This window comes from Myodes glareolus, chromosome 4, assembly GCF_982192425.1.
Source record: "Myodes glareolus chromosome 4, mMyoGla1.1, whole genome shotgun sequence".
NCBI classification, from domain to species: domain Eukaryota; kingdom Metazoa; phylum Chordata; class Mammalia; order Rodentia; family Cricetidae; genus Myodes; species Myodes glareolus.
In genome coordinates, this window is record NC_142029.1 from 62,760,453 (window position 1) to 62,784,398 (window position 23,946).

At 43.8% G+C, this 23,946-nt stretch overlaps 1 protein-coding gene across 1 annotated transcript in view; it reads left to right on the forward strand.

The window, feature by feature from the left end:
- The window catches only part of Nphp3 (nephrocystin 3), a 45,403-nt gene that overhangs the window by 18,691 nt on the left and 2,766 nt on the right, over positions 1 to 23,946 (forward strand). Inside the window, exons 12-25 of the mRNA XM_048417453.3 lie at positions 597 to 740; positions 1,171 to 1,268; positions 2,315 to 2,417; positions 3,563 to 3,645; positions 9,089 to 9,227; positions 13,247 to 13,411; positions 16,052 to 16,146; positions 16,933 to 17,055; positions 18,593 to 18,779; positions 18,941 to 19,182; positions 20,250 to 20,325; positions 21,352 to 21,479; positions 22,486 to 22,726; positions 23,713 to 23,838. Coding sequence (XP_048273410.3) covers positions 597 to 740; positions 1,171 to 1,268; positions 2,315 to 2,417; positions 3,563 to 3,645; positions 9,089 to 9,227; positions 13,247 to 13,411; positions 16,052 to 16,146; positions 16,933 to 17,055; positions 18,593 to 18,779; positions 18,941 to 19,182; positions 20,250 to 20,325; positions 21,352 to 21,479; positions 22,486 to 22,726; positions 23,713 to 23,838 — 1,950 coding nt within the window. The remainder of the gene's footprint in view (positions 1 to 596; positions 741 to 1,170; positions 1,269 to 2,314; positions 2,418 to 3,562; positions 3,646 to 9,088; positions 9,228 to 13,246; positions 13,412 to 16,051; positions 16,147 to 16,932; positions 17,056 to 18,592; positions 18,780 to 18,940; positions 19,183 to 20,249; positions 20,326 to 21,351; positions 21,480 to 22,485; positions 22,727 to 23,712; positions 23,839 to 23,946) is intronic.

Below are 23,946 nucleotides of genomic sequence, written 5' to 3' on the forward strand. Positions count from 1 at the left end.
AGCTCATAGCTATCTGCGGCTCCAGTTCCAGGGGGTTTGACACTCGCTTCTGGCCTCTGTGGGCACTGCATGCACATGGTACCCAGATGTGCACATAGAATAAACGTAAATAAATCTTTCAAAACTATGTATGACTTACAGACTGCACAGATGACCCAGTCGGGAAGTGCTGCCGTGCACGTAGAAACCTGAGTTTGCAGCCCAGCATTCATGTAGATGTTCAGGCATGGCAGCATGCATGTCTATAACCATAGCACAAGGGGGTGGACGGAGACAGGAGGATCCGTGGGACTTTCTGGCCACGAGGCTAGCCAGTCAGTGAACTCCAGGTTCTGTGGGAGACCCAGTCTGAAAAGATAAGGTAGAGAAGCCACTGAGGACACCCAACATCACCCTCTGGCCCTCACATGCAGGTGCACACATGTACACTCACACACACGCAGGCACGCATGCACGCACGCACGCACTCACTAGCACTTGACACCACCACCGTGGGGAGTCAGCGTTGATGTGCACAGTGAGAATGGAAAGCACTCTCTGCTATCATGGAGTCCGGTGATTTACTTTGCATGTGGTGTCACCTTGTCACTCCGCAGCTGATGCAGCACTTTTGGGCCATTTCTGCACTGACCCTGGATCCTGCTAAGCTTCTGGAAGAATTTCCACACTGGCTGGAAAAGCTCTCTGCTCGCCATCAAGGCAGCATCATCATCATCATTGATTCCATAGATCAAGTTCAGGTGCTTCTCCCATTGTGTTCTATTAGCAGATGCCTTAGAAGACCAGAGTACCAGTGATGTCTACAGCAGGCATCCCAGTTCCATGCTGGGGGAAGGGAATGATGCTGTTCCATTTGGTTCTACTTAATTTCGGGGCAAGAAGTGAATTAAAATATATACTGTATGTTCACAGACAGTCACATCAAATAAATCTACATACTTAGCAAAAAGTATTTATTTTGACATATTTTTGAGGCATAAATATTTCCTTACATGTCCAGAATTCAAATTTGGTGGTAACAGTGTTTTGCCAACCTAGGGTCAACCATTCCCAAATAAAAGTCGTGTCCTCAATAAGGAACGTGTAATAAGAATGGTACCCTATTGGAGAACTCCGGGAATTACTCTGAAATGCTGTTGTTATAACTTGACTTCTGCTGTCTGTTTTAAGCAAGTGGAGAAGCACATGAAGTGGCTGATAGACCCCCTGCCAGTGAATGTCAGAGTCATTGTCTCTGTGAATGTGGAGAGCTGCCCGGCAGCGTGGAGGTACGTGGAGTGTGTGGAGTCGGGTCTCTCAGCGGGAGAGTCCGGTCCCTCAGTCAGAGGGAGAGCTGTTTCACAGGCAGGCAAGGGAAGGTCCTTGGTGTGCATCCCCAGTGAGTCTGGGGAGGGGTGGGTGACCTCAAGGAGAAGGCACCCTCTGCAGGACTTGGGGGTGAAGTCAGAGCTGAGGTGGGAGGGAAAAGGAGAAAATGGGAATGACTGCAAGTTGTCTGAATGAAGAAGTGAAAGCTAATTGTGACTTCCTGAGCTGAAAGGGAGACACAGACTGGGCATGTTTGGGAGAGTTTAGTTTGAATTGTAAATTGTTAATCCAAGTAAAGACATCTAGCAAGTGAATTTGTGGGTGAGAAAAGTGGAGGCGGGGGGGGGGGGGGGCTTGAGAATTACAGTCTAGAGACCCACTATTCTAGAATGCAGGCTCCCTTTTATTGACAGCCCTCAGAAAAGTGATATAAGGGTTGAATTCTGGAGGACAGTTCCTTAACCTATTTATTTTTTTTTTACCCAGAGAAAAACCTTGTAAAAGTCCTTTCCTGTAAAAAAAAAAAAAAGCCTTTTCCCACCAATCAAGCCTTCTTAAGAAATTTTAATGCTGTGTATGCACTGTATGTCGTGTGCATCTATAAGCAGATATGTGTGTATATTTGTACTTTGTGCATAAGATCTTCCCTATCCCCAGTCAGTTGCCCTGTGAGAAGCCGAGTGCAGAGACCGTCTTGAACTGCTCCCCCTGAGCACGAAGTACCTGCTGCTAGTTTAATGCAAGTCCTGAAGGTAGAAGTAGAGATGTTTCCCCACTTAGCCAGCAAGGATGTAGCTTATGGCACTGCTTTGATTATTGGTCAGTGTAATGGTAAATCTTAGAATGAATTAAGCAACAATTTAATGGGATTAGCAGATTCCATAGGCTTATTTTGTAAAATTGCATAAAAATAACTCATCTAATGGTTTTAACGGGTGTTGTGGTAGATTATGGTCTTTGTTGCATTGTTAAAAATTTGTTTTCTTTATTCCTCTTTACACAAAAGGTTGTGGCCTACACTGCATCTCGATCCTTTAAGCCCCAAAGATGCAAAATCGATAATAATTTCAGAATGCAGTTCTGTAGACACGACGCTGAGCAGAGAGCAGGTGAGCGTTCCCTCTTCACTGCTTTCTCCACTCTCTGCCAGAAGACTTCAAATTCAATACAGGAGCTCTGTTCTCATGAGGAAATCTGGATTTCAGTGATTATTTTGGTAATAATTCTTCCCTTTAAACTGTGTGTGTGTGCTGTGCATGTGTATACCTGTGTGTATGCGGGTACATGCATCCATGTGTATACCTGTGTATACCTGTGTGTATGTGGTACATGTACCCATGTGTATGCATATGTATACCTGTGTATATGCGGTACATGCGTCCATGTGTATACCTGTGTATACTTGTGTGTATGCGGTACATGCACCCGTGTGTATGCATATGTATACCTGTGTATATGCGGTACATGCATCCATGTGTATACCTGTGTGTATGTGGGTGAATGCACCCGTGTGTATGCATGTGTATACCTGCGTTTATGTGGGTACCCGCATCCATGTGTATGCATGTGTATACATGTGTATATGCAGGTACTTGCACCCGTGTGTATGTATGTGTATACCTGTGTGTATGTAGGTGTATGCATATGGAGGCCAGAGATTGGAGTTAAATGTCATCCCCTATTGCTCCCCCTTTTTTTTTTTGTTTTTTTTTTTTTGTTTTTTGAGCCAGAGTCTCACTAAACCAGGTGCTCAGCATTGGGCTAAACTAAATGGCCAGCAATCTCCAGGAATCCGCCTGTCTCTGCCATCCCACCCTACCCTATCCCACCTCCCACTGCTGGGGTTACAGGTATTTACCACCACACCCAGCTTCTTAATGTGGGCTCCTCAGGATCTGACCTCAGGGTCTCATGCTCACGGAGCAAGCTGTTTATCCTCTGAGCTACCTTCCAAGTTACCCCCATTCTGTTTTTAATGACAGACATAGAAGAAGCAGCCCAAATATCTTGGCATTTAGGAAGAGTATGTAGTGTTAAGTAGGTATTCTTACAAAATGAAAAGTGTTTCTCTATTGGCTGCATCTTCCTTCGGCAGCTGGAAGTGTGGCTGCAGCCAGGCTCCCTCCGTTACACCTGTGACATCAGGGTTAGCACAGAGACAGTTTCCTTCTGCTGGGACCTGCGGCTGGCCCAGGAGCAATGACCCCGCCTGCTTTCCTTACTTCCGTTTTGTTTTATTTGGAAACTGGTGTAGGAGAAGCAGCTAGACCAACATTGCCGTTCCGCCGCGACCTGCAATGCCCTCTACGTCACCCTTTTCGGCAAAATGATGGCGTGGTAAGTGGGTGTTTCCCTTGGTTCTGCTGGGGTTCATCTTGTTCATTTTGCTGCAGTTCACTTTCTCTGCAAAGTGATGGCTGCTCAAACTAGCTTCACTGGCCTCGGACGTCTCCCTGTTTCCTGATGTGACACTCACACTCACACTCATTCGGGAGACTATGGCTCAGTGTTGAGGACAGAGTCATCAGGAGGGGTCTTCCACTGTCTGTTCTAAAGCCTAGCCATAAATAGCTGTTTTCCGTACCAGGCAGTAATCCACTTTTCATGAGCACTGGATGGCTGGGCTTTGGTTTCTTCTATTCAGCCTCACTCTGCATAGTCCTCAGCCAGAGATGTAAAAGGACTATTTTTTAATATTTGTCATAATAGAAATCATTCTAGCCCAGCCTTGTTTACAGACACTGAATCTAGCATTCTTGTCTTTTAATTCCACGTTCTCATTTTGAACATCAAATCTGAAATGAAAAGAAAATCGTATAAGATTGAGTTTCCTATGTCATGCCCTCCAGTCTTTCCATTGTTACTTGTGGCAATACAGTGAGGACTATAGAGCATGGAGAGCCTCTTCCATACAAATGCATGGTGTTTGTTACAAGAATCTGTTCTCCCATTTATTAAACATAGAGTCTTTCTTACACAATATGTTGGAATACAATTTCCCCTCCCTCTACTCTTCCCAGTTCCTCCCCACCTCCTCTCCTATCCAGATCACTCCCTTTCGGTCTCTTCTTAGAAAAGAACAGGTTTCTAGGCAATAACAACAAAACACAGCAAAACAAAATATGATAAGATAAAGCAAAAACCATCATATTGAAGTTAGACAAGACAAGCCAACAGAAAAATAAAAGAGTCCACAAGAGAAGGCCCAAGAATCAGAGACCCATTCATTTAAACATTCCGGAGTCCCATAAAAGTATTAAACTGGAACATATAGTAAATGTGCAGAGGAACTGGTGTGCAGACCTGTGTAGACCCTGTGCTTGCTGCTTCAGTCTCTGAGTTCATGTGAACTTTGCTCAGTTATTCTAGAGGGTCTTGTCCTGGTATCCTCCATCCCCTCTGCCTCTCCACCTCCTCTGCCTCCTCTTATTGGGATACCCTGAGCTCTGAGGGGAGGGATTTGATGGAGACATCTCATTTAGAGCTGTGTGTTCTAAGATCTCTCTCTCTCTCTCTCTCTCTCTCTCTCTCTCTCTCTCTCTCTCTCCCTCTGTCTCTCCCCCCTCCCGCCCCTGTCTTTCTCTGACTCTCTCTATATCTTGCTCTCACTCTGTCTGACTGTGAGTCTCTGTATTCGTTCCCATCTGCTGCAGGAGGAAGCCTCTCTATTGATGACTGAATAAGGCACCTATCTATGAGGATAGCAGAATATCATCAGGAATCATTTTATTGTTACTACTTTTTAGGTCTAGTAGTACATGGTTTTATCTTAGGTCTCTTGGTTCTTGGTTATCCAAGCAGTGGCAGGTATGTGTTCTATCTCGTGGAGTGAGCCTTAAGTCAAATCAAATATCAGTTGGTTACTCCCACAAGGTTTGTGCCACCATTGCCCTAGCATATTTTGTAGGCAGGATAGATTGTAGATCAAAGGTTCTGTGTTTGAGTTGGTGTGTCCTTTTCTCGTTTGATAGTCTGCAAAGTGCCTTTCCATTCCTAGACGTTGGAACAGAGGGGTAAAAGTTCTTTGCAGGCACCAGCTCGACCTCTCCTTGAATACTGAGTTGTGGGGGGGGAGACTTTCAGCAATAGGGCTTTGCTGTCAGTTTGTGGAGTGCAACCTACTATCTTGGCAACAACCTGGGTTTGGGGATGATTTCCACCATACTCTCAGTCAACAACTCAATTGGATGAATCCTGGCACTGGAAACTTCATTTGGTAACAAGAGACGGCCTGTAAGAGGTTCTGTCTCCCTCGCTATTTGGAGACTTCTTCAGGATCACCTTGATAAATTATAGGAAGTTCCCACTGCACCAGGTTTCCATACTGCCCCTCAAATGCTCTTCAGTTCTAACTGTCTCCCTCTCTCAATCCCATCTTCTCCCTTTCTCAATCCCATCTTTGCCCTCCCTTCCCACCTGATCCTCCCTTCTCGCTCCTCCTCCCACCCTGGCTCCAGTCTACCCATAAAATCTATTCTATTTCCCCCTCCCAGGAAGATCCATGTATCCCTGGTAGTCCCTTCCTCTATGGCTAACCTCTCTGGGTCTACGGATTGCAGCTTTTATTTATTTAATGGCTCGTGTCCAGATATAAGCAAATACATAACCTTATTTATCTTTCTCGGTTGCCTCACTCAGGATGATTTTTTTCTAGTTCCATCCATTTCCCTGCAAATTTCATGATATCATTTTTAATAGCTGAGTAATACTCCATTAAGTAAATTACTTTTTATAATTTTTTCTTTTTTTCTTTTTTAAAATTGTTTTTATTGAGCTATATATTTTTCTTCACTCTCCTCCTCTCCTCCCCCTCCCCTTTTACCCTCTCCCATGATCTCCACTCTCCCAATTTACTCAGGAGATCTTGTCTATTTTTACTTCCCATGTAGATTAAATTCATGTATGTCTCTTTTAGGGTCCTCTTTGTTGTCTAGGTTCTCTGGGATTGTGTATTATAGACTGGTTTTTCTTTGCTTTATGTCTAAAAGCCAGTTTTGAGTGAGTACATATTATATTTGTCTTTCTGGGTCTGGGTTACCTCACTCAGTACAATGTTTTCTAGATCCATCCATTTGCCCACAAATTTCAAGATGTCATTTTTTTCTGCTGTGTAGTACTCCATTGTGTAAATGTACCACATATTCTTTATTCAGTCTTCTGTCAAGGGACATTTAGGTTATTTCCAGGTTCTGACTATGACATATAGTGCTGTTATGAACATAGTTGAGCACATGTTTTTGTAGTATGCTTGAACATCCTTTGGGTATATACCCAAAAATGGTATTGTTGGGTCTTGAGGTAGGTTGTTTCCTAATTTTCCAAGAAATTACGATACTGATTTCCAAAGGGACTGTACCAGTTTGCACTCCCACCAGCAATGCAGGAGTGTTCCCTTTACCCTGCATCCTCTCCAGCATAAGTTGTCGTCAGTGTTTTTGATCTTGGCCATTCTTACAGGTGTAAGATAGAATCTCAGAGTTATTTTGATTTGCATTTTTCTGATGACTAAGAATGTTGAGCATTTCCTTAGGTGTCTTTCAGCCATTTTAGATTCATCTGTTGAGAGGTCTCTGTTTAAGTCTGTATCCCATTTTTTTTTACTGGATTATTTGTTCTTTTGATGACCACTTTCTTGAGTTCTTTGTATATTTTGGAGATCAGACCTCTGTTCGATGTGGGGTTGGTAAAGATCTTTTCCCATTCTGTAGGCTTCTATTTTGTCTTGTTAACTGTGTCCTTTGATTTACAGAAGCTTCTCAGTTTCAGGAGGTCCCATTTATTACTTGTTGCTCTCAGTGTCTGTGCTACTGGGGTTATATTTAGGAAGTGATCTCTTGTGCCAATGCATTCAACTGTACTTTTCACTTTCTCTTATATGAGGTTCAGTGTGGTTGGTTTTATGTTGAGGTCTTTGATCCATTTGGACTTGAGTTTTGGGCATGGTGCAAATGTACGGTTTTTAAAAATCCATTCTAAGGGACAGCTAGGTGGTTTCCAATTTCTGGTTATTATGAACAGAACAGTACAGGGAATTCTGCTGAAGGGAGAGAGAAGGATTATATGAGCCAGAGGGGTCAAGGACACCACAAGGAAACCCACAGAATGAGATAGTTTGAGCTCATAAAGGCTCACAGAAACTGACCCGACAATCAGGGAGCCTGCATGAGACTGGCCTAGGCCCTCTGCATGTAAGCTACAGGTGTGTAGCTTGTTCCTCTTGTGGGACTCCTAACAATGAGAACAGGGCTGTCTCTGACTCTTTTCCTTGCTTTTGGGACTCTTCTCCTCCTACTGGGTTGCCTTGCCCAGCCTTAATATAAGGGAGGTGCCTGGTCTTACTGCAACCTGATATTTCATGTTTGATTGACATCCGAAGGGAAATGGAAGAGGAGTGGATCTGGGGGAGAGGGGAGGTGGGGGAGTGACTAAAAGGAGAGGAGGGAGGGGAAACTGAGGGAGGGGTGTAGTATATGAGAGAAGAATAAATTCAAAAAATAAAAATAAATTTAGAAAATAAAAGTAAAAACTGGTGAAAACTGGATTTGAGCAGGTGTCCCTGAGGTAGGATGGAGTGTCCTTTGGGGATGTGCCTAAGACCTGGATCTTAAGATAGATTGATTCCCATCTTTCTGGAATCTGAGGAACTGCTGTACTAATTTCCATATTGGATGTACAAGTTTGCACTCCCGACAGCAATGAATGAGTGTTCCCCTTGTTCCATGTCCTCTCCAGCATAAGCTGTCATTTGTGTTTTTTATCTTAGCCATCCTGACAGGTGTAAGATGGAATCTCAGAGTTGCTTTGGTTTGCATTTCCCTGATGGCTAAGGATGATGAGCATTTCTTTAAGTGCTGTTCAGCCATTTGCATTTCCTCTGTTGCAAATTCTCTGTTTAGATCTCTACCCTGGCTTTTAAATTAGACTATTTGAGTTTTTGATACCAAGTTTCTAGAAGAATCTTTTTTTTTTAAGAATCTATTTTTAAGAGGGACTGTGAACCCTTTTTGTATCTAAAAAAGAAAATTTTGTATGGGTGGAGTTTGTTTTTGCAATGCTAGAAACCGAACCCAGGGCTAGGCATGGACATGTACTCTGATCCTAGGCTGCATTCCCCAGTTCCTGTATAATGTGTGCACGTGTGTGTGTGTGTGTGTGTGTGTGTGTGTGTGTGTGTGTTTCCTATTTACTCAGTTTATTTATTTTGCAATACTTAAGTCTGAACTTAGAACCTTATGCATGCTAGACAAATGCCCTCCCTCTGAGATGGGGTCTAAGTTGTGAGGCTGACCTTAAACTTACCCTGTACCTTAAGCAAGTCTTAAGCCTGGGATGTTTCCCCATCCCCATGTCCCCATTGCTGGGGTTACACTCTTGTACCACCAGCCCTGGCTCTTTTAACTGAATTTCTTTAGTTTACCCTGGTGTTCTCAAGACCCTGGCTCCATACAATTTCAGTATGCATGGCTATTGATGCCTAGCTCCTGTGTCCTGCAGGTAGGTGGTGTGCGGGAGGATAAAAGCCAACCCTTCCTCATTTTTATGTTCCACAGTGAACATGAAATTAACTCTCAGCACATGTTCTTTGAAATGGATTAAATGATATAATAAAATAAACCAAATGACTCCAGCAGTGCCAGAAATCTATCATTTCTCTGTATTTTTATTGAATTCCCATTATGGGTTATAGTGCAAAAATAGAGGTCATTGCTTTTATGTGCCCCAGATTCCTCACAGATATCGGCAGCCTGTATGAAATTCGGTCTGTTCTCAATTCCCACAGTGCCGGGAGAGCAGGCAACTTAGATAAAACCCTACATCAGTGCCTGCAGTGTCAAGATACAGTTTCCTTGTACAGACTCGTGCTCCGCTCCATCCGGGAAGCCATGCCAAGTGATGTGGATAAAGAGCTGATGACACAGGTGAGGAACAGTGCCTCCGCCAGAGGGCAGCACCCGCCAGAGGGCAGCACCCGCCAGAGGATCACTGAGATTTTGCTTCTTATGGTTATTCATTGACCTGTTCCTTGTTTTTATATGGCAGGGTTGTTCTATAGCTCTGGGTGCCCTGGGACACAGGTTGGTCTCAAACTCACAGCCATCCTCCCAGGCCAGCCTTCCAAGGGCTGGGATTATAGGTTTGCAACTCCATGCTTGACTTTTTCTCCTATTAAATCAGGTTTCTTGATCATCGTACCTGTTTGCTTTTAGGATTCATTTTTTTTAAAGTAATTGTATTAAATTATAAAAGTTTCCATTTACGCCCCTCTTCCCAACACCCTCCCACTCCCCCAACTCCCTCTCCTCCTCCTCCTCCTCCCTCTTCGTCCCTAAGAGCAGTCAGGGTCTCCTGCCCTGTGGGAAGTTCAAGTTCCTCGCCCCTCCCTCCAGGTCCAGGAAAGTGAGTATCCAAACAGACTGGATCCCCAAAATCCAGTATATGCAGAGGAAACAAGTCCCAGTGTCATTGTCAATGGCTTTTCAGAAAGACTCCGGGCCAGCCACATTCAGAGAATCTGGCCACATTCAGAGAATCTGGTTGGATCACTTCCTCGTTCAGTCGCAGTCCAACTGGTCTTGGTAAACTCTCATTAGATCTGTCCCCTTGTATCAGTGGGTGATAGCATCCCTCGCAGTCCTTATTTCCTTTTTCATTTTCTTCGTCCTTCTGCTCCTCATTTGGACCTTGGGGGGCTCAGTCCGGTGCTCCAATGTGGGTCTCCGTCTGTATCGCCATCCATTGCCAGATGAAGGATCTATGGTGATAAGCAAAATATTCATCAGTATGGTTATGGGCCAAGGCCGGTTCAGGCACCCTCTCCTCTATCCAGAGAACAATCTGGGGATCTCTCCTTGGACCTGGGATCCCATATATAATCAAGTCTCCTGTAAACCCTAAAATGACTCCCTTAGTTGAAATATATTCTTCCCTGATCCCATATTCATCCTTCCTCCATCCCCCCCCATCCTGGTCAACCGAGCTTTCCCCATTCCTCCCCTACTCCCTTCTCTCTAACCCTCTCTCCTTCCAACAACCCTCCCACCCACCCCCCCATGCACCCAAGGTTACCTGGGACTCTTGACTATTTCCTACCTCCTGGCGGATAGCTAAATAATTCTCATCAGGTTCATCTTCTTATTTAGCTTCTCTAGGATCTCGAATAATAGGCTCAAAGACCTTTAATTATGGTTAGAATCCACTTATGAGTGAATACATACCGTGTTCCTCTTTTGGGGTCTGGCTTACCTCACTCAGTAAAGCGTTTTCTATTTCCATCCATTTGCATGCAAAATTCAAGATGTCATTGTTTTTTACCGCTGAATAAAACTCTAATGTGTATATGTTCCACACCTTTTTTAACCATTCTTCTATTGAAGGGCACCTAGGCTGTTTCCAGGTTCTGGCTATTACAAATAGTGCAGCTATGAACATAGTTGAACAAATGCTTTTGTAGTATGTTAGGGAATCTCTAGGGTATATTCCCAAGAGTGGAATTGCTGGGTCCTGAGGGAGGTTGACTCCCAGTTTCCTGAGAAACCGCCACACTGATTTCCACAGTGGCTGCACAAGTTTGCATTCCCACCAACAATGGATGAGAGTTCCCCTCTCTCCACATCCTCTCCAGCATAGGCTATCGTTGGTGTTTTTGACTTTAGCTATTCTGACAGGTAAAAGATGATATCTCAAAGTGGTTTTGATTTGAAACTGAGGAGGATACCAGAAAATGGAAAGACCTCCCCTGCTCTTGGATTGGGAGAATCAACATAGTAAAAATGGCAATTCTACCAAAAGCAATCTATAGATTCAATGCAATCCCCATCAAAATCCCATCAAACTTCTTCACAGACCTTGAGAGAACAATAATCAAGTTTATATGGCAAAACAAAAAACCCAGGATAGCCAAAACAATCTTATACAATAAAGGAACTTCAGGAGGCATTACCATCCCTGACTTCAAACTCTATTACAGAGCTACAGTATTGAAAACAGCTTGGTATTGGCATAAGAACAGAGAAATCGACCTTTGGAATCGAATAGAAGACCCGGATATTAACCCACAAACCTATGAGCACCTAATTTTTGACAAGGGAGCTAAAGGTATACAATGGAGGAAGGAAAGCATCTTTAACAAATGGTGCTGGCATAACTGGATATCAACCTGTAGAAGAATGAAAGTAGATCCATATCTATCACCATGCACAAAACTCAGGTCCAAATGGATTAAAGACATCATCAACATTAATCCATCCACTTTGAACCTGATAGAAGAGAAAGTGGGAAGTAATCTACAAGATATAGGCACAGGAGGCCTCTTCCTAAGTAGGACCCCAGTAGCACAGACAATAAGAGAAACAATGAATAAATGGGATCTACTGAAACTGAGAAGCTTCTGTAAAGCAAAGGACACTGTCAGTAAGACAAAAAGGCTGCCTTCTGACTGGGAGAAGATCTTCACCAACCCCTCATCAGATAAAGGCCTGATCTCCAAAATATACAAAGAACTCAAGAAACTAGACACTAAAACTCTAATTAACCCAATTAAAAAATGGGGTACTGAACTGAACAGAGAATTCACAACAGATGAACTTCGAATGGCCAGAAGACACTTAAGGTCATGCTCAACCTCCTTAGGATTCATTTTGATTTTTTTTTAATTCTGTGTATAGCTGTATGTCTGTTGGGGTGCATATGTGAGTGCTGGTTCCGCAGGAGGCCAGAAGAGGGCTCTGGATGCCTTGGAACTGGAGTTACATGTGGTTGTGAACCTCCTAGTGTGGATGCTGGAAACTGAATGCGTGTCCCCTGAAAGAACAGCAAGTTTTGGCCACTGAGCCATCTCCCCACTCCTGGTTTTCTTTTCCTTATTGGTCTGGAGTTCTTAAATTTTCATACTGAATGCAAGTTATGTGTCTTTTTCCTTTGTGTCTTGTCACCTATGGTGGTGTTTATTTAAATTTTTATTTTGATGAAATGAAATTTACCAACAGTTCTGGTCTGATGTGTGTTTTAAAACTCCACTGTTTTAAATGGCTCCTGTGTAGTGTATGTACATGTAGTTTCCGTCAAAAACATTTTATAATCTGTGTGTATGACTTTAATTCGTGTGGATTTATTTTAGCTTTTGTGAGAGAAAAATATCTACTTTTAATTTAGCCTTTCATTGTGTGGCTATCAGATTGCTATTTTATGAAATAATGTATAGTCTCTTCTGACTTGGAATGCTGCCTGGCAGGTATCAAGCTCACGTGAAATTGTGGGTCTGTTTCTAGGCTTTTCTATTCAATTTAGCCTTTTCTCCAGTGATTCTATTGTCTTAGAACCTGAAGACAATCTTTCACATTTCGTTGAGCAATTTGTCTTTTTCTGTTATTTCTTGTGATTGTCTTGGCTAAGGTGTGTGTGTGCTTGTGTGTGTGTGTGCTTGTGTGTTTGTGTGTGTGTGCTTGTGTGTTTGTGTGCTTGTGTGTGTGTGCTTGTGTGTTTGTGTGTGTGCTTGTGTGTTTGTGTGTGTGTATTTGTGTGTGTGTTTGTGTGCTTGTGTGTTTGTGTGTGTGTGCTTGTGTATGTGTGTGTACTTGTGTGTTTGTGTGTGTGTCTGTGTGTGCATGTGTGTGTATACATGTGTACGTGTGTGTATCTGTGTGTGTCTGTGTGTGTACGTGTGTGCACATGTGTGTGTAGTGTGTACCTCTGTGTGTATCTCTGTGTGTGATATCTGTATGCACTTACAGGTGTATGTATGGGAAAATGCACTTGCCAGTTTGTACACACGTGGAGGTCAGAAGTTGACATCAGGATGTCTTCTTCAGTTACTTCTCTACTTTCTTTCTTTGAGACAAAGTTTAGATAAAAAGTTAGTAAGTCTTAACGAGTTTTAGAAATTCTTGGCTGTGATTTCTGAGGTGCCCTGTGGTCCCTGTGTGCTCTGCTCTCCGTTTAGATTCTCTGCCTCATCAACGTTAGTCACAATGGTGTGAGTGAGTCGGAGCTGATGGAGCTGTATCCAGAGATGTCCTGGGCCTCCTTGACCTCCGTTGTTCACAGTTTACACAAAATGTGTCTGCTGACCTACAGCTGTGGCCTGCTCAGGTTTCAGCATCTGCAGGTAAATATTATTTCAAACATCTTTTTAATGCAAAGGGTTGTTTTCTTTTTTACTTAAAAGTATCGCTGTAGCATTCCATACTATATTATACTATGTTATGTTAAATGTTTCCAATGTTATGGGCGAATCAATCCCACACCGGTTATGTTTTAAGGGGTTATTTATTTTGGGGGGTAAAACTTACATACACCATAAACCGTCAGGAAGGGAGCCTAGTCGCAGGAGCCGGGAGCAGGAGCCAGGAGCAAGCACCGGAACCAAGAGCCGGAACCAAGAGGGCCTGATCCGGATCTGCTTCTCTTTTTAAAAGAGAAATATACCACGCCCCAGTGGGCTGGTATTTCAGCAGCTATTGGCTGACGGAGCGGAAGTCGCTCCCCGCTGCACTGTGGGCTCGTATTTCAGCGACTATTGGTTGAGGCAGCGGAAGTTACTCCCACAACACAATGTTAGCATCAGAAGCCAAAATTTGGCATTATGCTTTAGTTTTATGCGTTGGCTTTAGATTGCATGTGAGCTTATCTGACACTAAGCATTGTCTAGTGCCTTCAGGAGGCAGCTATTGCTTCAAAGGTTGTGCCAAGGGGCTTTAGTTCTAAAGATCTGCTGCAAAATATTGTTTCTGTCATTAACAAGGGTGTATTGTACACTTACAATTTTACTAAAAGGAACCAGGTTCAGTGGCACACGCCAGCCATTATTCCAGTACCTGTAATGTAGATACAGAAGGATCATGAGTTCAAGACTAGCCTTTGCTATGTAGTCTAGCCTGGGCTGTATGAGATCATGTCTCAAAATCTACAACATTTATTAAGAGGAACTGGGTATGGTGGCACAAGCCTATAATCCTGGGAGGTTGAGGAAGGAGCTTTGTAAATCTGAGGCCTGCCTAGGCTACGTAGCAAAATGCTGTGAGTCTCAAAAATCAAAAAAAAAAACAAAAAAAAAACAAGATGTTATCTTTCGTGTTACATATTACACATAGAATGTTAAAAAAAGAAAGGATCAAAATTCAAGTCATAAAACACATGAAGCAAAATCAGGGAGTTTCTTCCTAGGGATGCAAACATGAGGGGAATCAGCCTCCTTTTATAGCCCTTCTGCCTAGCTCAGAAGCTGTTCTGGGCTAGCCCCAAGCTGGGCAGACTTTGCAGCTTCTCACAGGGCTGTGAAGAGACTGAAGAGGTCCTTGAAGGTGTCAGACTTGCTATGGGCCCCCAGTTGTAACTCTTCAGAAACCACTGGCTAAGAGAACCCCTACTGTGTGTCTGCCATGACTGAGTGGTATAGGAATTCTTTCACCCAAGGGTGCTTCATCACATCCGTCACTGTAAAATGTTTATCATTCCACAGCTTTGCTCCTTTGTCACCGTCTTAGTTAAGGTTTTATTACTGTGAAGAGACACCATGGCCATGGCAGCTCAACACATGGCAACGCACACACACACACAAACACACACCAAAGAAACAACAACAAAAACCTCTTCAGTGTAACCTCAGGCGTATTTTTTAGACAAGAGCAGAAAGCAGCCACACTCTTAACCAAAATATCCCAAGAATGTTCTCTAGGCCACATGTTACATTCTTCTGCCTGAAACCGCTTGAGCCAGATCCCCACAGTTCAAATCCCGCCCCCAGCACCACTGTCTTCCATGCTCCTGCTAGTATGGCCCATTAAACTCCATTTAAAGCCTTCAACTTCTTTTCTAATCCACAGTCTCAAGGTTTGTAGTCCTCCAAACAAAACATGGCCAGGCCTCTCACAGCCCCAGTTCCTGGTACCAACTTCTGTTTTAGTTAGGGTTTCTATTGCTGTTAAGAGACACCATGACCACAGCAATTCTTGTAAAGTAAAAAATTTAAGTGGGCTAGCTTACAGCTCAGAGGTTTGGTCCATTGTCATCATGGCAGGAAGCATGGCAGTGTAGAGGCAGACATGGTGCTGAAGAAGGAGCCAAGAGTCCTATATCTAGATCCATAGGCACCAGGAAGAAGAGACAGTGAGCCACTGGGCCTTGTTTGATTTTCTGAAACCTCAAAGCCCATCCCCCAGTGATACACTTCTCCCAGCAAGGTCACACCTACTCCAACAATACAACTCCCTACGAGTCTATGGGGGCATTTTCATTCAGACCACCACAGTCATGTATGACTTGGATATAATTTACTCTTTCGAGTTACCTTTCAATCTGCTTTAAACAATTTTTTAACTTATTTTATATTTTTTTATATCATATCTCTTTGTATAGTTCAGGCTGGTCTAGAACTTACTATGTAGTCAGGAGACCTCAGACTTACTGTCTAGCCCAGGTTGGTCTAAGCAAATGTTCTTCCTGCTTTTACCTTTGTGTGATGAATGTTCTACCACATACAATTTTCTGGGATTTAAAACACACACACACACACACACACACACACACACACACACTAATTTTTTAAATTAAATTGTGTTTTGAATTCTTAATTTTATACTAAACCGAGTTTATGGCATTAGTACATCCTCAATTTAAAAATATTGTAGGGCTATTTCTACTATATAACTATAAAAGTGAAAGAATTATAAATTGCATTTTGCAAATCCACTGTCAGATGTTTAGTGACTTAAAACAGAATCGGGTGTCCTTTTCCTTCTCTCTCCAGGCCTGGGAAACAGTGAGACTGGAGTACATGGCAGACCCTACCCTCATCTCTTCATACAGGCAAAAGTTAATCAACTATTTCACCTCCCAGCTCAGGTACAGAAATGTCCTCCCTGTTCTACAACATGCTTTGTCTTTGAATTCTTGTTTCTCTCTCTTAGCTTCTAAGTTAAAGTGTAAAATTCAGCCAGGTCAAGTGGCACAGGCCTTAATACCAGTGTCTAGGGAAACTGAGGCAGGAGGAGTGCAGGTTTAAAGCCTGTCTGGGCTACTGAGCGAGTTCAAGTCTAGCCTAAATTTAGTGAGATCTTCCTTCCTTCCTTCCTTCCTTCCTTCCTTCCTTCCTTCCTTCCTTCCTTCCCTATCTCAAAATTAAATAAATAAGTAAGCAAATAAATAAATGAACAAATAAATAACATTAAAGGCAAGAAAGTAGTCCAGTGTCTACCTAATATCAAGAAAAAAATGCCATTTTATGGAAATCTTATGATAAAGGTAAAACCTTGGATGACATTGATAAAAGATCAATTTGTTACCTTTATTTTTATTCTGTTTAAATAACTAAAATATATATCATACATGTGCATGCTGTCTCTCATGCGCACACACACAAGTACATGTACCTCTGTGTGTGTATATTAGGTCCTTTGAAGGTTTTTTTGCCTTCATTTGGAAAGAGACCTTTGGCCTGTGGACTTTGAATGCTCTGGGGCTTTCACTTTCCCAACCCCTTCAATGTTTCAGTGTTTTATCTTCTTCATAGTGGCCTGGGGAAGAGTCTGCTCCAGAATATCAGGGGAGTTATCTCACAGTGGGGATGGTAAACATTTCTGATATTGGCCTAGCTGAAGGTCTCACCGTGTGACCTCCTTTCTCCCGCAGTCAGGACAGAGTGACCTGGAGAAGCGCAGATGAGCTCCCGTGGCTTTTCCAGCAGCAAGGAAGCAAACAGAAGCTGCAGGACTGCCTCCTCAATCTCTTGGTGTCTCAGGACCTTTACAAGAGGTCCGCAGCTCCTTCTGGATCCTCTCCCCGTGGGCCGATTTAAACAGTTAGTGGTTCTGCTTAACAACGCTGACAAAATGGAATTGTTTTTACATTTAAATCAGAATAGTTTCAATAGCACCTGAAATACAGACAGTGGGGCTCAGGGGATTCCGTGACAGTTTATAAATTGTCAGGAGATCTTGTTTGTCCAGGGGGAGGTATGTTCTGCTTTACAAAAGTCAGCTGCAATGACCCCAGGGAAATTTTGTCTTATTCTTACAGTTAAGCAGATTTTAAACCATGCGGAGAAATTGTTCCTACCATGAGCTTCTTGGGGCTTCAGGCCCAAAGAAGTGCCACTTCAAACCCGATTCAGGGCTCCCAGTGAAACCCGACCAGTGCTATTGTCAATATTGCTCCGGTTTGTCAGCATCTTCTGCTGCCCCTCTGGATGCATTTGAATGTGTTAGTGAGGTGACTGTCCTTTTATTGCCCCCCCCCCCTTCTAACCTACTAAGCCTCAGGAAGGATTTTTTTTTTTTGGTTTTTTTATTTCTGCCTCACTTAGGAATTTAAAAATAGATATATAATTTGATTTGCTTGAGCTCCATGCCAGCTGTTTATGATTCCTGTGAAGTCAGGTTTGCCTTTGCCTTGGCATCTCTCTCACCCTCCTCAGTATTACCTGCAGATGAACACGGTCACACACATGCATACACACGCATACGCATGCACACGCTCACACACACACACACACATCCATGCAGAGGCAATCACAAGGTAGATTTGTGATGGGAGTTGATCTGCTTCACTAGTTTCTGCTATTCTAACATACACTCGTGCACATTCACGCGCACACACATACACCCATGTAGAGGCAATCACAAGGTAGATATGCAATGGGAGCTGATCTGCTGCACTAGTTTCTGCTATTCTGACACACACGCACACGCACTCTCACGTGCACGCACACATGCAGAGGCAATCACAATGTGGATATGCAATGGGAGCTGATTGGCTTCGCTAGTTTCTGCTATTCTAACACACAAACACGCACATTCATACACACACACACACGCACACACACATGTAGAGGCAATCACAAGGTGGATATGCAATGGGAGCTGATCTACTGCACTAGTTTCTGCTATTCTGACTCCCATTGTTTAAAATGACTTGGGCATGAGCTGGGTTACCCTTAGTGAAATATCTACCAGGGATTCCAGGGAATCTGCACCAGAGACTAAGCAAGATCTTAGTGACAGCTGGCAGCTTACAAAGGCCTTCCCGCCATGCTGTGCACTCACACAGCAGGCGAGGCTGACATCCCTTTCTGTGCAGACAATGGTGGGGGGGGGGTGTCAGACAGTCTCCTTCATGCCACAGCTGGGAGCAGTGGGACAGGGGACAATGCAAGTCTGGCCTCACTGTCACTGTGCTATGATTGCCTCTGTACAAACTGTCATCAGCTCCCTAGAAAGGAATTCCGGCGTTTTTATTCACAGTAGATTTTAAAGTATGGTTTCTATCAAGTTAACATTGTCTGTTGGAACAGAGGACACTTTGCCAAGTTGCTGAGTTACTGGCAGTTTGTTGGCAAAGACAAAGGTGCCATGGCGGCCGAGTACTTTGAGTCCCTGAAGCAGTATGGGAGCTGCGAAGGGGAGGAGAACATGCTGTGCCTAGCTGACTTGTATGAAACCCTTGGCCGGTTTCTAAAGGACCTCGGACTTCTCAGTCAGGTAACCTCAGTGATTCAGAGGCAGGGTGACTCTCCCTGTTTCCATGTTTATATGTCTCTTCTTCCCAGGAGGGGAGCCGTTTTCTTTCTGATGCTGAGATCTGTGGGGTTTGATTAGCCCTTTAATTGCCACGTTGATCAGCCTCTGACCTTTGTTCCCAGGCTGTGGTGCCCTTACAGAGGTCCCTAGAGATTCGGGAGACCGCGTTAGATCCAGACCACCCGAGAGTAGCCCAGTCCCTCCACCAACTGGCCAGTGTGTACGTCCAGTGGAAGAAGTTTGGGGACGCAGAACAGTTGTATAAACAAGCCTTGGAGATCTTGGAAAACGCTTACGGCGCCGACCATCCACACGCTGCCCGGGAGCTCGAGGCTCTCGCAGCTTTGTACCATAAGCAAAATAAGTAAGTCTTCCGTGACTCACGCGTTGACGTCATGGAGGGGGCGGGTGTTTCTAAGGCACGGAAGCGGTAGGCTTTTCTTTGGGGCCCTTTATCCCATGCATCATGTTCAGGCGGCATTTCCTGGTCTTCCTGGGATACAGAAAGAAAATTAGAATCCCTGGGTCTTTGGTTTTTGGTTTTCATTGAAGATGTATGAGGGATAGAGCGTGTGTGTGTGGAAGTAATGCAGTTTGAGGTTTGAACTCTTCCCCCAGCCATCACTGTAAAGCTGAACACATTACCACTTCAGGGACCACCAGTCAATGCCTAGTGGCCAAGGCTAGTTTGGCAAGAAGGTTTTATGGACTCCCAGACACATTTTTTATTATGTTTTTTCTGTGGTTGCCTCTGTGCGAAGGTTTCCTTAGTTTTGACAGAGGCCACGTGCTCACAAAGTCTACACTATCAAGCACACACTCTTTATAGGAAATGTTGGCTGGAGGAAGTATAATAAAGGCTCACAAAGTAAGGGTATGTGTCAGCAATAGAGCACCTGCCTAGCCTGTGTATGGCCCCGGGTGGGATTCCTGGTGCCATCTGAGTAAAACAATAGCCTTTTAAAGGCTTTTCTACCTACAGGGCCCCCTCTCTCAGAAATCCTTTCTCTTCCCCCACCATTGGAGGGGCTTCCTAGAAATTTTTCTTTTGAACTTCTGTAAGTATGGCTTTACACTAACTTTGTCTGGAGTTTTGCATCTATAGCTAACCAAAAATTAGCCTGTCCAGGTAAAATGTGCTTACTGCAAACCAAAGTTTGGGATTTTTCAATGATTTAGACTGCTAGAGATTCAGACTGCATTAAATCAGTTAAAATATTTAAATGTGAGCCTTATGAGGACTCTGTGGGTTTCCTGGTAGATTTTGAACTGCACGAGCTACCACTAGACTCCTGTTGTTTTAACAAACCCCAGGCTATGCCAGAGTGTTTTCATCTCCCTGAATCATGATTCTGTTCTTGGAATATGCTCTTTCCCCTGACTCACCATTTTCCCTCTCTCCTCCCCCTTCTCTTTTTTTTTTTTTTAAAGATATGAACAAGCTGAACATTTTAGGAAAAAATCCATTATAATCCGTCAGCAAGCCACAAGAAGAAAAGGCAGCCTGGTAATGAGACTGTGTCCTTTCTGTCCTTTGCACCCGAGGGGAAGATGAGATGGGAACTCATGAGTGCACACACCTTGTGCTGGAGAGCTTCCGGTTTCCACAGATGTGGAGCGAGGCACTGACTGGCCTTTTCCCCTTATTTCTAACCACAGACTGAGAGTGGTGCTGGTGAACAGCCCAGCCCCGAGTCGGGCTTTTAAGTTAGGAAGCTCAGCTGAAGTGGACCCTGGGAGGTGCTGTTTCAAGCTACTTTGACTCTTTTCTGCAAAGAGTTAGGAAGAAAATAGAAGTTCAGCATCTTCTGTGAAATTCAAATGAGAAAGAACTGTTTTCCATGAGCAAACATAATGTTTTAAGTGTTTCTAAGTTGCTGATAGAACCCTAAGTATAGCGTGTTTGGCTTAAAGTTCTCTATTCGTGGAACTGAGGAGATAGTCAGTGAGCAAAATGCCTGCTGCACCAACATGAGGACCTGTGCTGGATCCCCAACCCTCACATTAATAAAATCAAAGGCAGGCCTGCTGGCATTCTTGTAATCCCAGCTCTGTGGAGGTAGACACCGGAGGATCACTGTCACTTTCCTAGCCTAGTTGGTGATCCCAGGTCCCAGTGAATGATGCTATTTCTAAAAATAAGGTGGGCAGAAACTGAGAGTCAACACCGGGGACCTACCGTAGCTGACAGCTGGCCTCCGCCTGCACGCTGTGCGCACATGCACGGTTATCGCAAACTGAAAGAACCTGATGTTTGTATCTGTAGCACCAGAGTTGGTAAAGATCCGTGAGCTGTTTCTAGTCTTTTCTGAAGTGCTTTGACATATACCATGCTAAAACACCTGATAAAGTTTAATGAATTTGTGAACAAGATTCCATGTAGAAATAAATACACAAACTCTTTATAAATGCTACATTCAATGTCCTATTTAAAATAACTGCCATCAAGACAAAAGAGAAAGCTCTGTTAGGACACCAGTAGAAGCTTCCAGAATTGAGGTTGGTACTCAGTGGTTACGCTTTTGTGTTGCAGTACGGGTTTGCCCTGCTCCGCAGACGGGCTCTGCAGTTAGAAGAGCTCACGCTAGGCCAGGAGAAGCCTGAGAACGCCCGCACCCTCAACGAACTGGGCGTCCTCTACTACCTTCAAAACAACCTCGAGTGAGTACCAGGGCATTCAGAAGGAGATTAAGTACTCACTGTGGCTCTTTGGTGCGAAGCTGTTTTATATGTCAATCAAATCCACAGTTAGGGGAAACAAAGATTTAGAAAAGAACTCTGCCAGCTTCCTGTCTGAGGGGTTTTCCTTTCTCTGTGTTGTTCTGCAGCTCCCCTAGTGTGGCCTTTGTGCTTGTGAAAAGTGAGTGCTCATATATGAGACCTCAGAGGCAATTCCAAACTGTGAGGGGTTGGTAGAAACCATGGCCGGCTGCTGCCTTACCCTTCAGTTTACATCAACAGAAGAGCCTCCACACACTTCCACCTCCACTGTCTGAAAGCCACATGTGTATAGGTCTCTTCAGCTGCCAGAAACAGCCAGTAAATTTGAAACTTCAGAAAAGTGCCACTCCCATCTGATGCCACACTAGTTCAGAATTACATATGATAAAGGGGGATTTATTTAGGAGTAGACTCACAGATCATCGTCCTAGACCACAGTCCTCTGCATGAATGGGGAACAGGAACAGAGTCTCGCAGCCAGAAGGGAGAGCTGGAAGCAAGAGAGCAAGTGCAGGTTTTACAGCTGCATTTATAGTGTAAGAGACCACGCCCAAATGGGCTGGTATCTTAAAGGCTCTTGGCAGCAGAAGGAGCTCCCACAGCATTCATCCACTTCACTTAAGTTCTGTTTACTAACAGGTTTTGTTTTGTTGGTACTAACTCCTAAGGAAAAGGAAGGGATGCCAATCTTTCATTGGCACAGGTCTGATCACTATAAAGGTCTTAGGTTCCCAAAAATAGCTGTGGGATTTTCTGGGAGAAGTGGATGGTGAACTGATGCCTCATGGGAAGCAAAGGGTGGGGAAGGTGGAGGGCTGGGTTTGGCCTGACTCCTTCACTTTGGTGTGTCTAGGAAGAAACAGGTTTCTATTCTCCACATCACTAGACTTTAGGACGCTGGCCTCTAGAGAAGAAATTGTTTAAGGCATTTGGGGGTTTGTTCCAGAACGGCAGAGCAGTTTCTGAAGCGTTCCTTGGAGATGAGGGAGCGGCTTCTGGGGCCAGATCACCCAGACTGTGCCCAATCCCTGAATAACTTGGCGGCTCTTTACAATGAAAAGAAGCAGTATGATAAAGCCGAGGAACTCTACGAGAGAGCCCTGGACATCCGCAGGCGAGCCTTGGCACCTGACCACCCTTCCCTGGCTTACACAGTGAAGCATCTCGCTATCTTGTATAAGAAAACTGTAAGTCTGCCCCACCATGCCTGTGTGCTTTATAATGTACCCGCGAGGCCATGACTACTGCAGCTAGTTAGTTTATCACCTGATGGGAGGTTGTTTCAGATGAGCTTTTAAAAACAACGTTGTTTAATTTCTAGCAAATAAGAATGTGAAGGTTTATATTGTTTCAGATTTAATTCAATTAAGATACTGATTTAGTTTTCTGAAAATATATTCCAACTACAAATCCACCAGCATTGTAAATGAGTTCCTTTCAAATACAAACTGCTTTATCAACATTATGAATGAGATCTCTTTTTATATTATATCTCAGGAATTTTCAAACCCCCTTACTGTACTTGCTGTTAACAAAAACACACCAAATGGCCCAGTGGCCAAGGCTGCAGACAGTGCCTTATTTTTTTTTTAAATTTTTTTATTTTACAAAATTGTTGTTTTATTTCACTCTTCTCTGAGTTTATCTACAATTAAATATCAGCTCTTTTCAGGGGTAAAGTTTGGGTTCTTGTATCTGTGCAAAACAAAACTTGGCCACAGTCGGCTCTGAGTGGTGCGGTGGCAGAGCTGTCGGCTGTCCTGAGAAGTTGGGTGGCTCCCTTGCTGGTGGCCCAGGCACAGAATCTCACGTAGTGAGCTCATATGCTGTTTTCTCAGGCTAGCTTTTGTAGCTGAGAAATCACCAGGAAACCCCAGAGGGGACTTGGCAGTTTGGGAAGTGGTTTTATTTTGATGCCTCCATGAGTTGAGTACAGCAACAGATCTGCGCTGGGCTTTTCTCCCACCGCAAACACTAAAGAGTAAATAGAGCGTTTTCCAAGTTATCAGACAGTGGCTGTGTTCCCAACGGCTCCGTTTGGTCTATTGGGTTTTCAGCTGTAGAAAGTGCTTCTGCATCTTTGTTTGATGCATTTATTTCTGGGGAGAGCTCTGGTCAGACAGTATCTATTATAGCTTTCATATTGTTGTTAGATTATGTTCTTGTTTTTTAGGGAAGAGTTGACAAAGCTGTACCTTTGTATGAATTAGCTGTTGAAATTCGGCAGAAATCCTTTGGCCCAAAGCACCCCAGTGTTGCTACTGCCTTGGTGAACTTGGCAGTCCTTCATAGCCAAATGGTAAGCATCTACATTTTCAGATGTTTACAAATGAATGATCTGAAGGTTAAAAAAAATGGATAAATGCAAGTTAATAACACAGTAAAGAAAATAATGCTATTTATCATT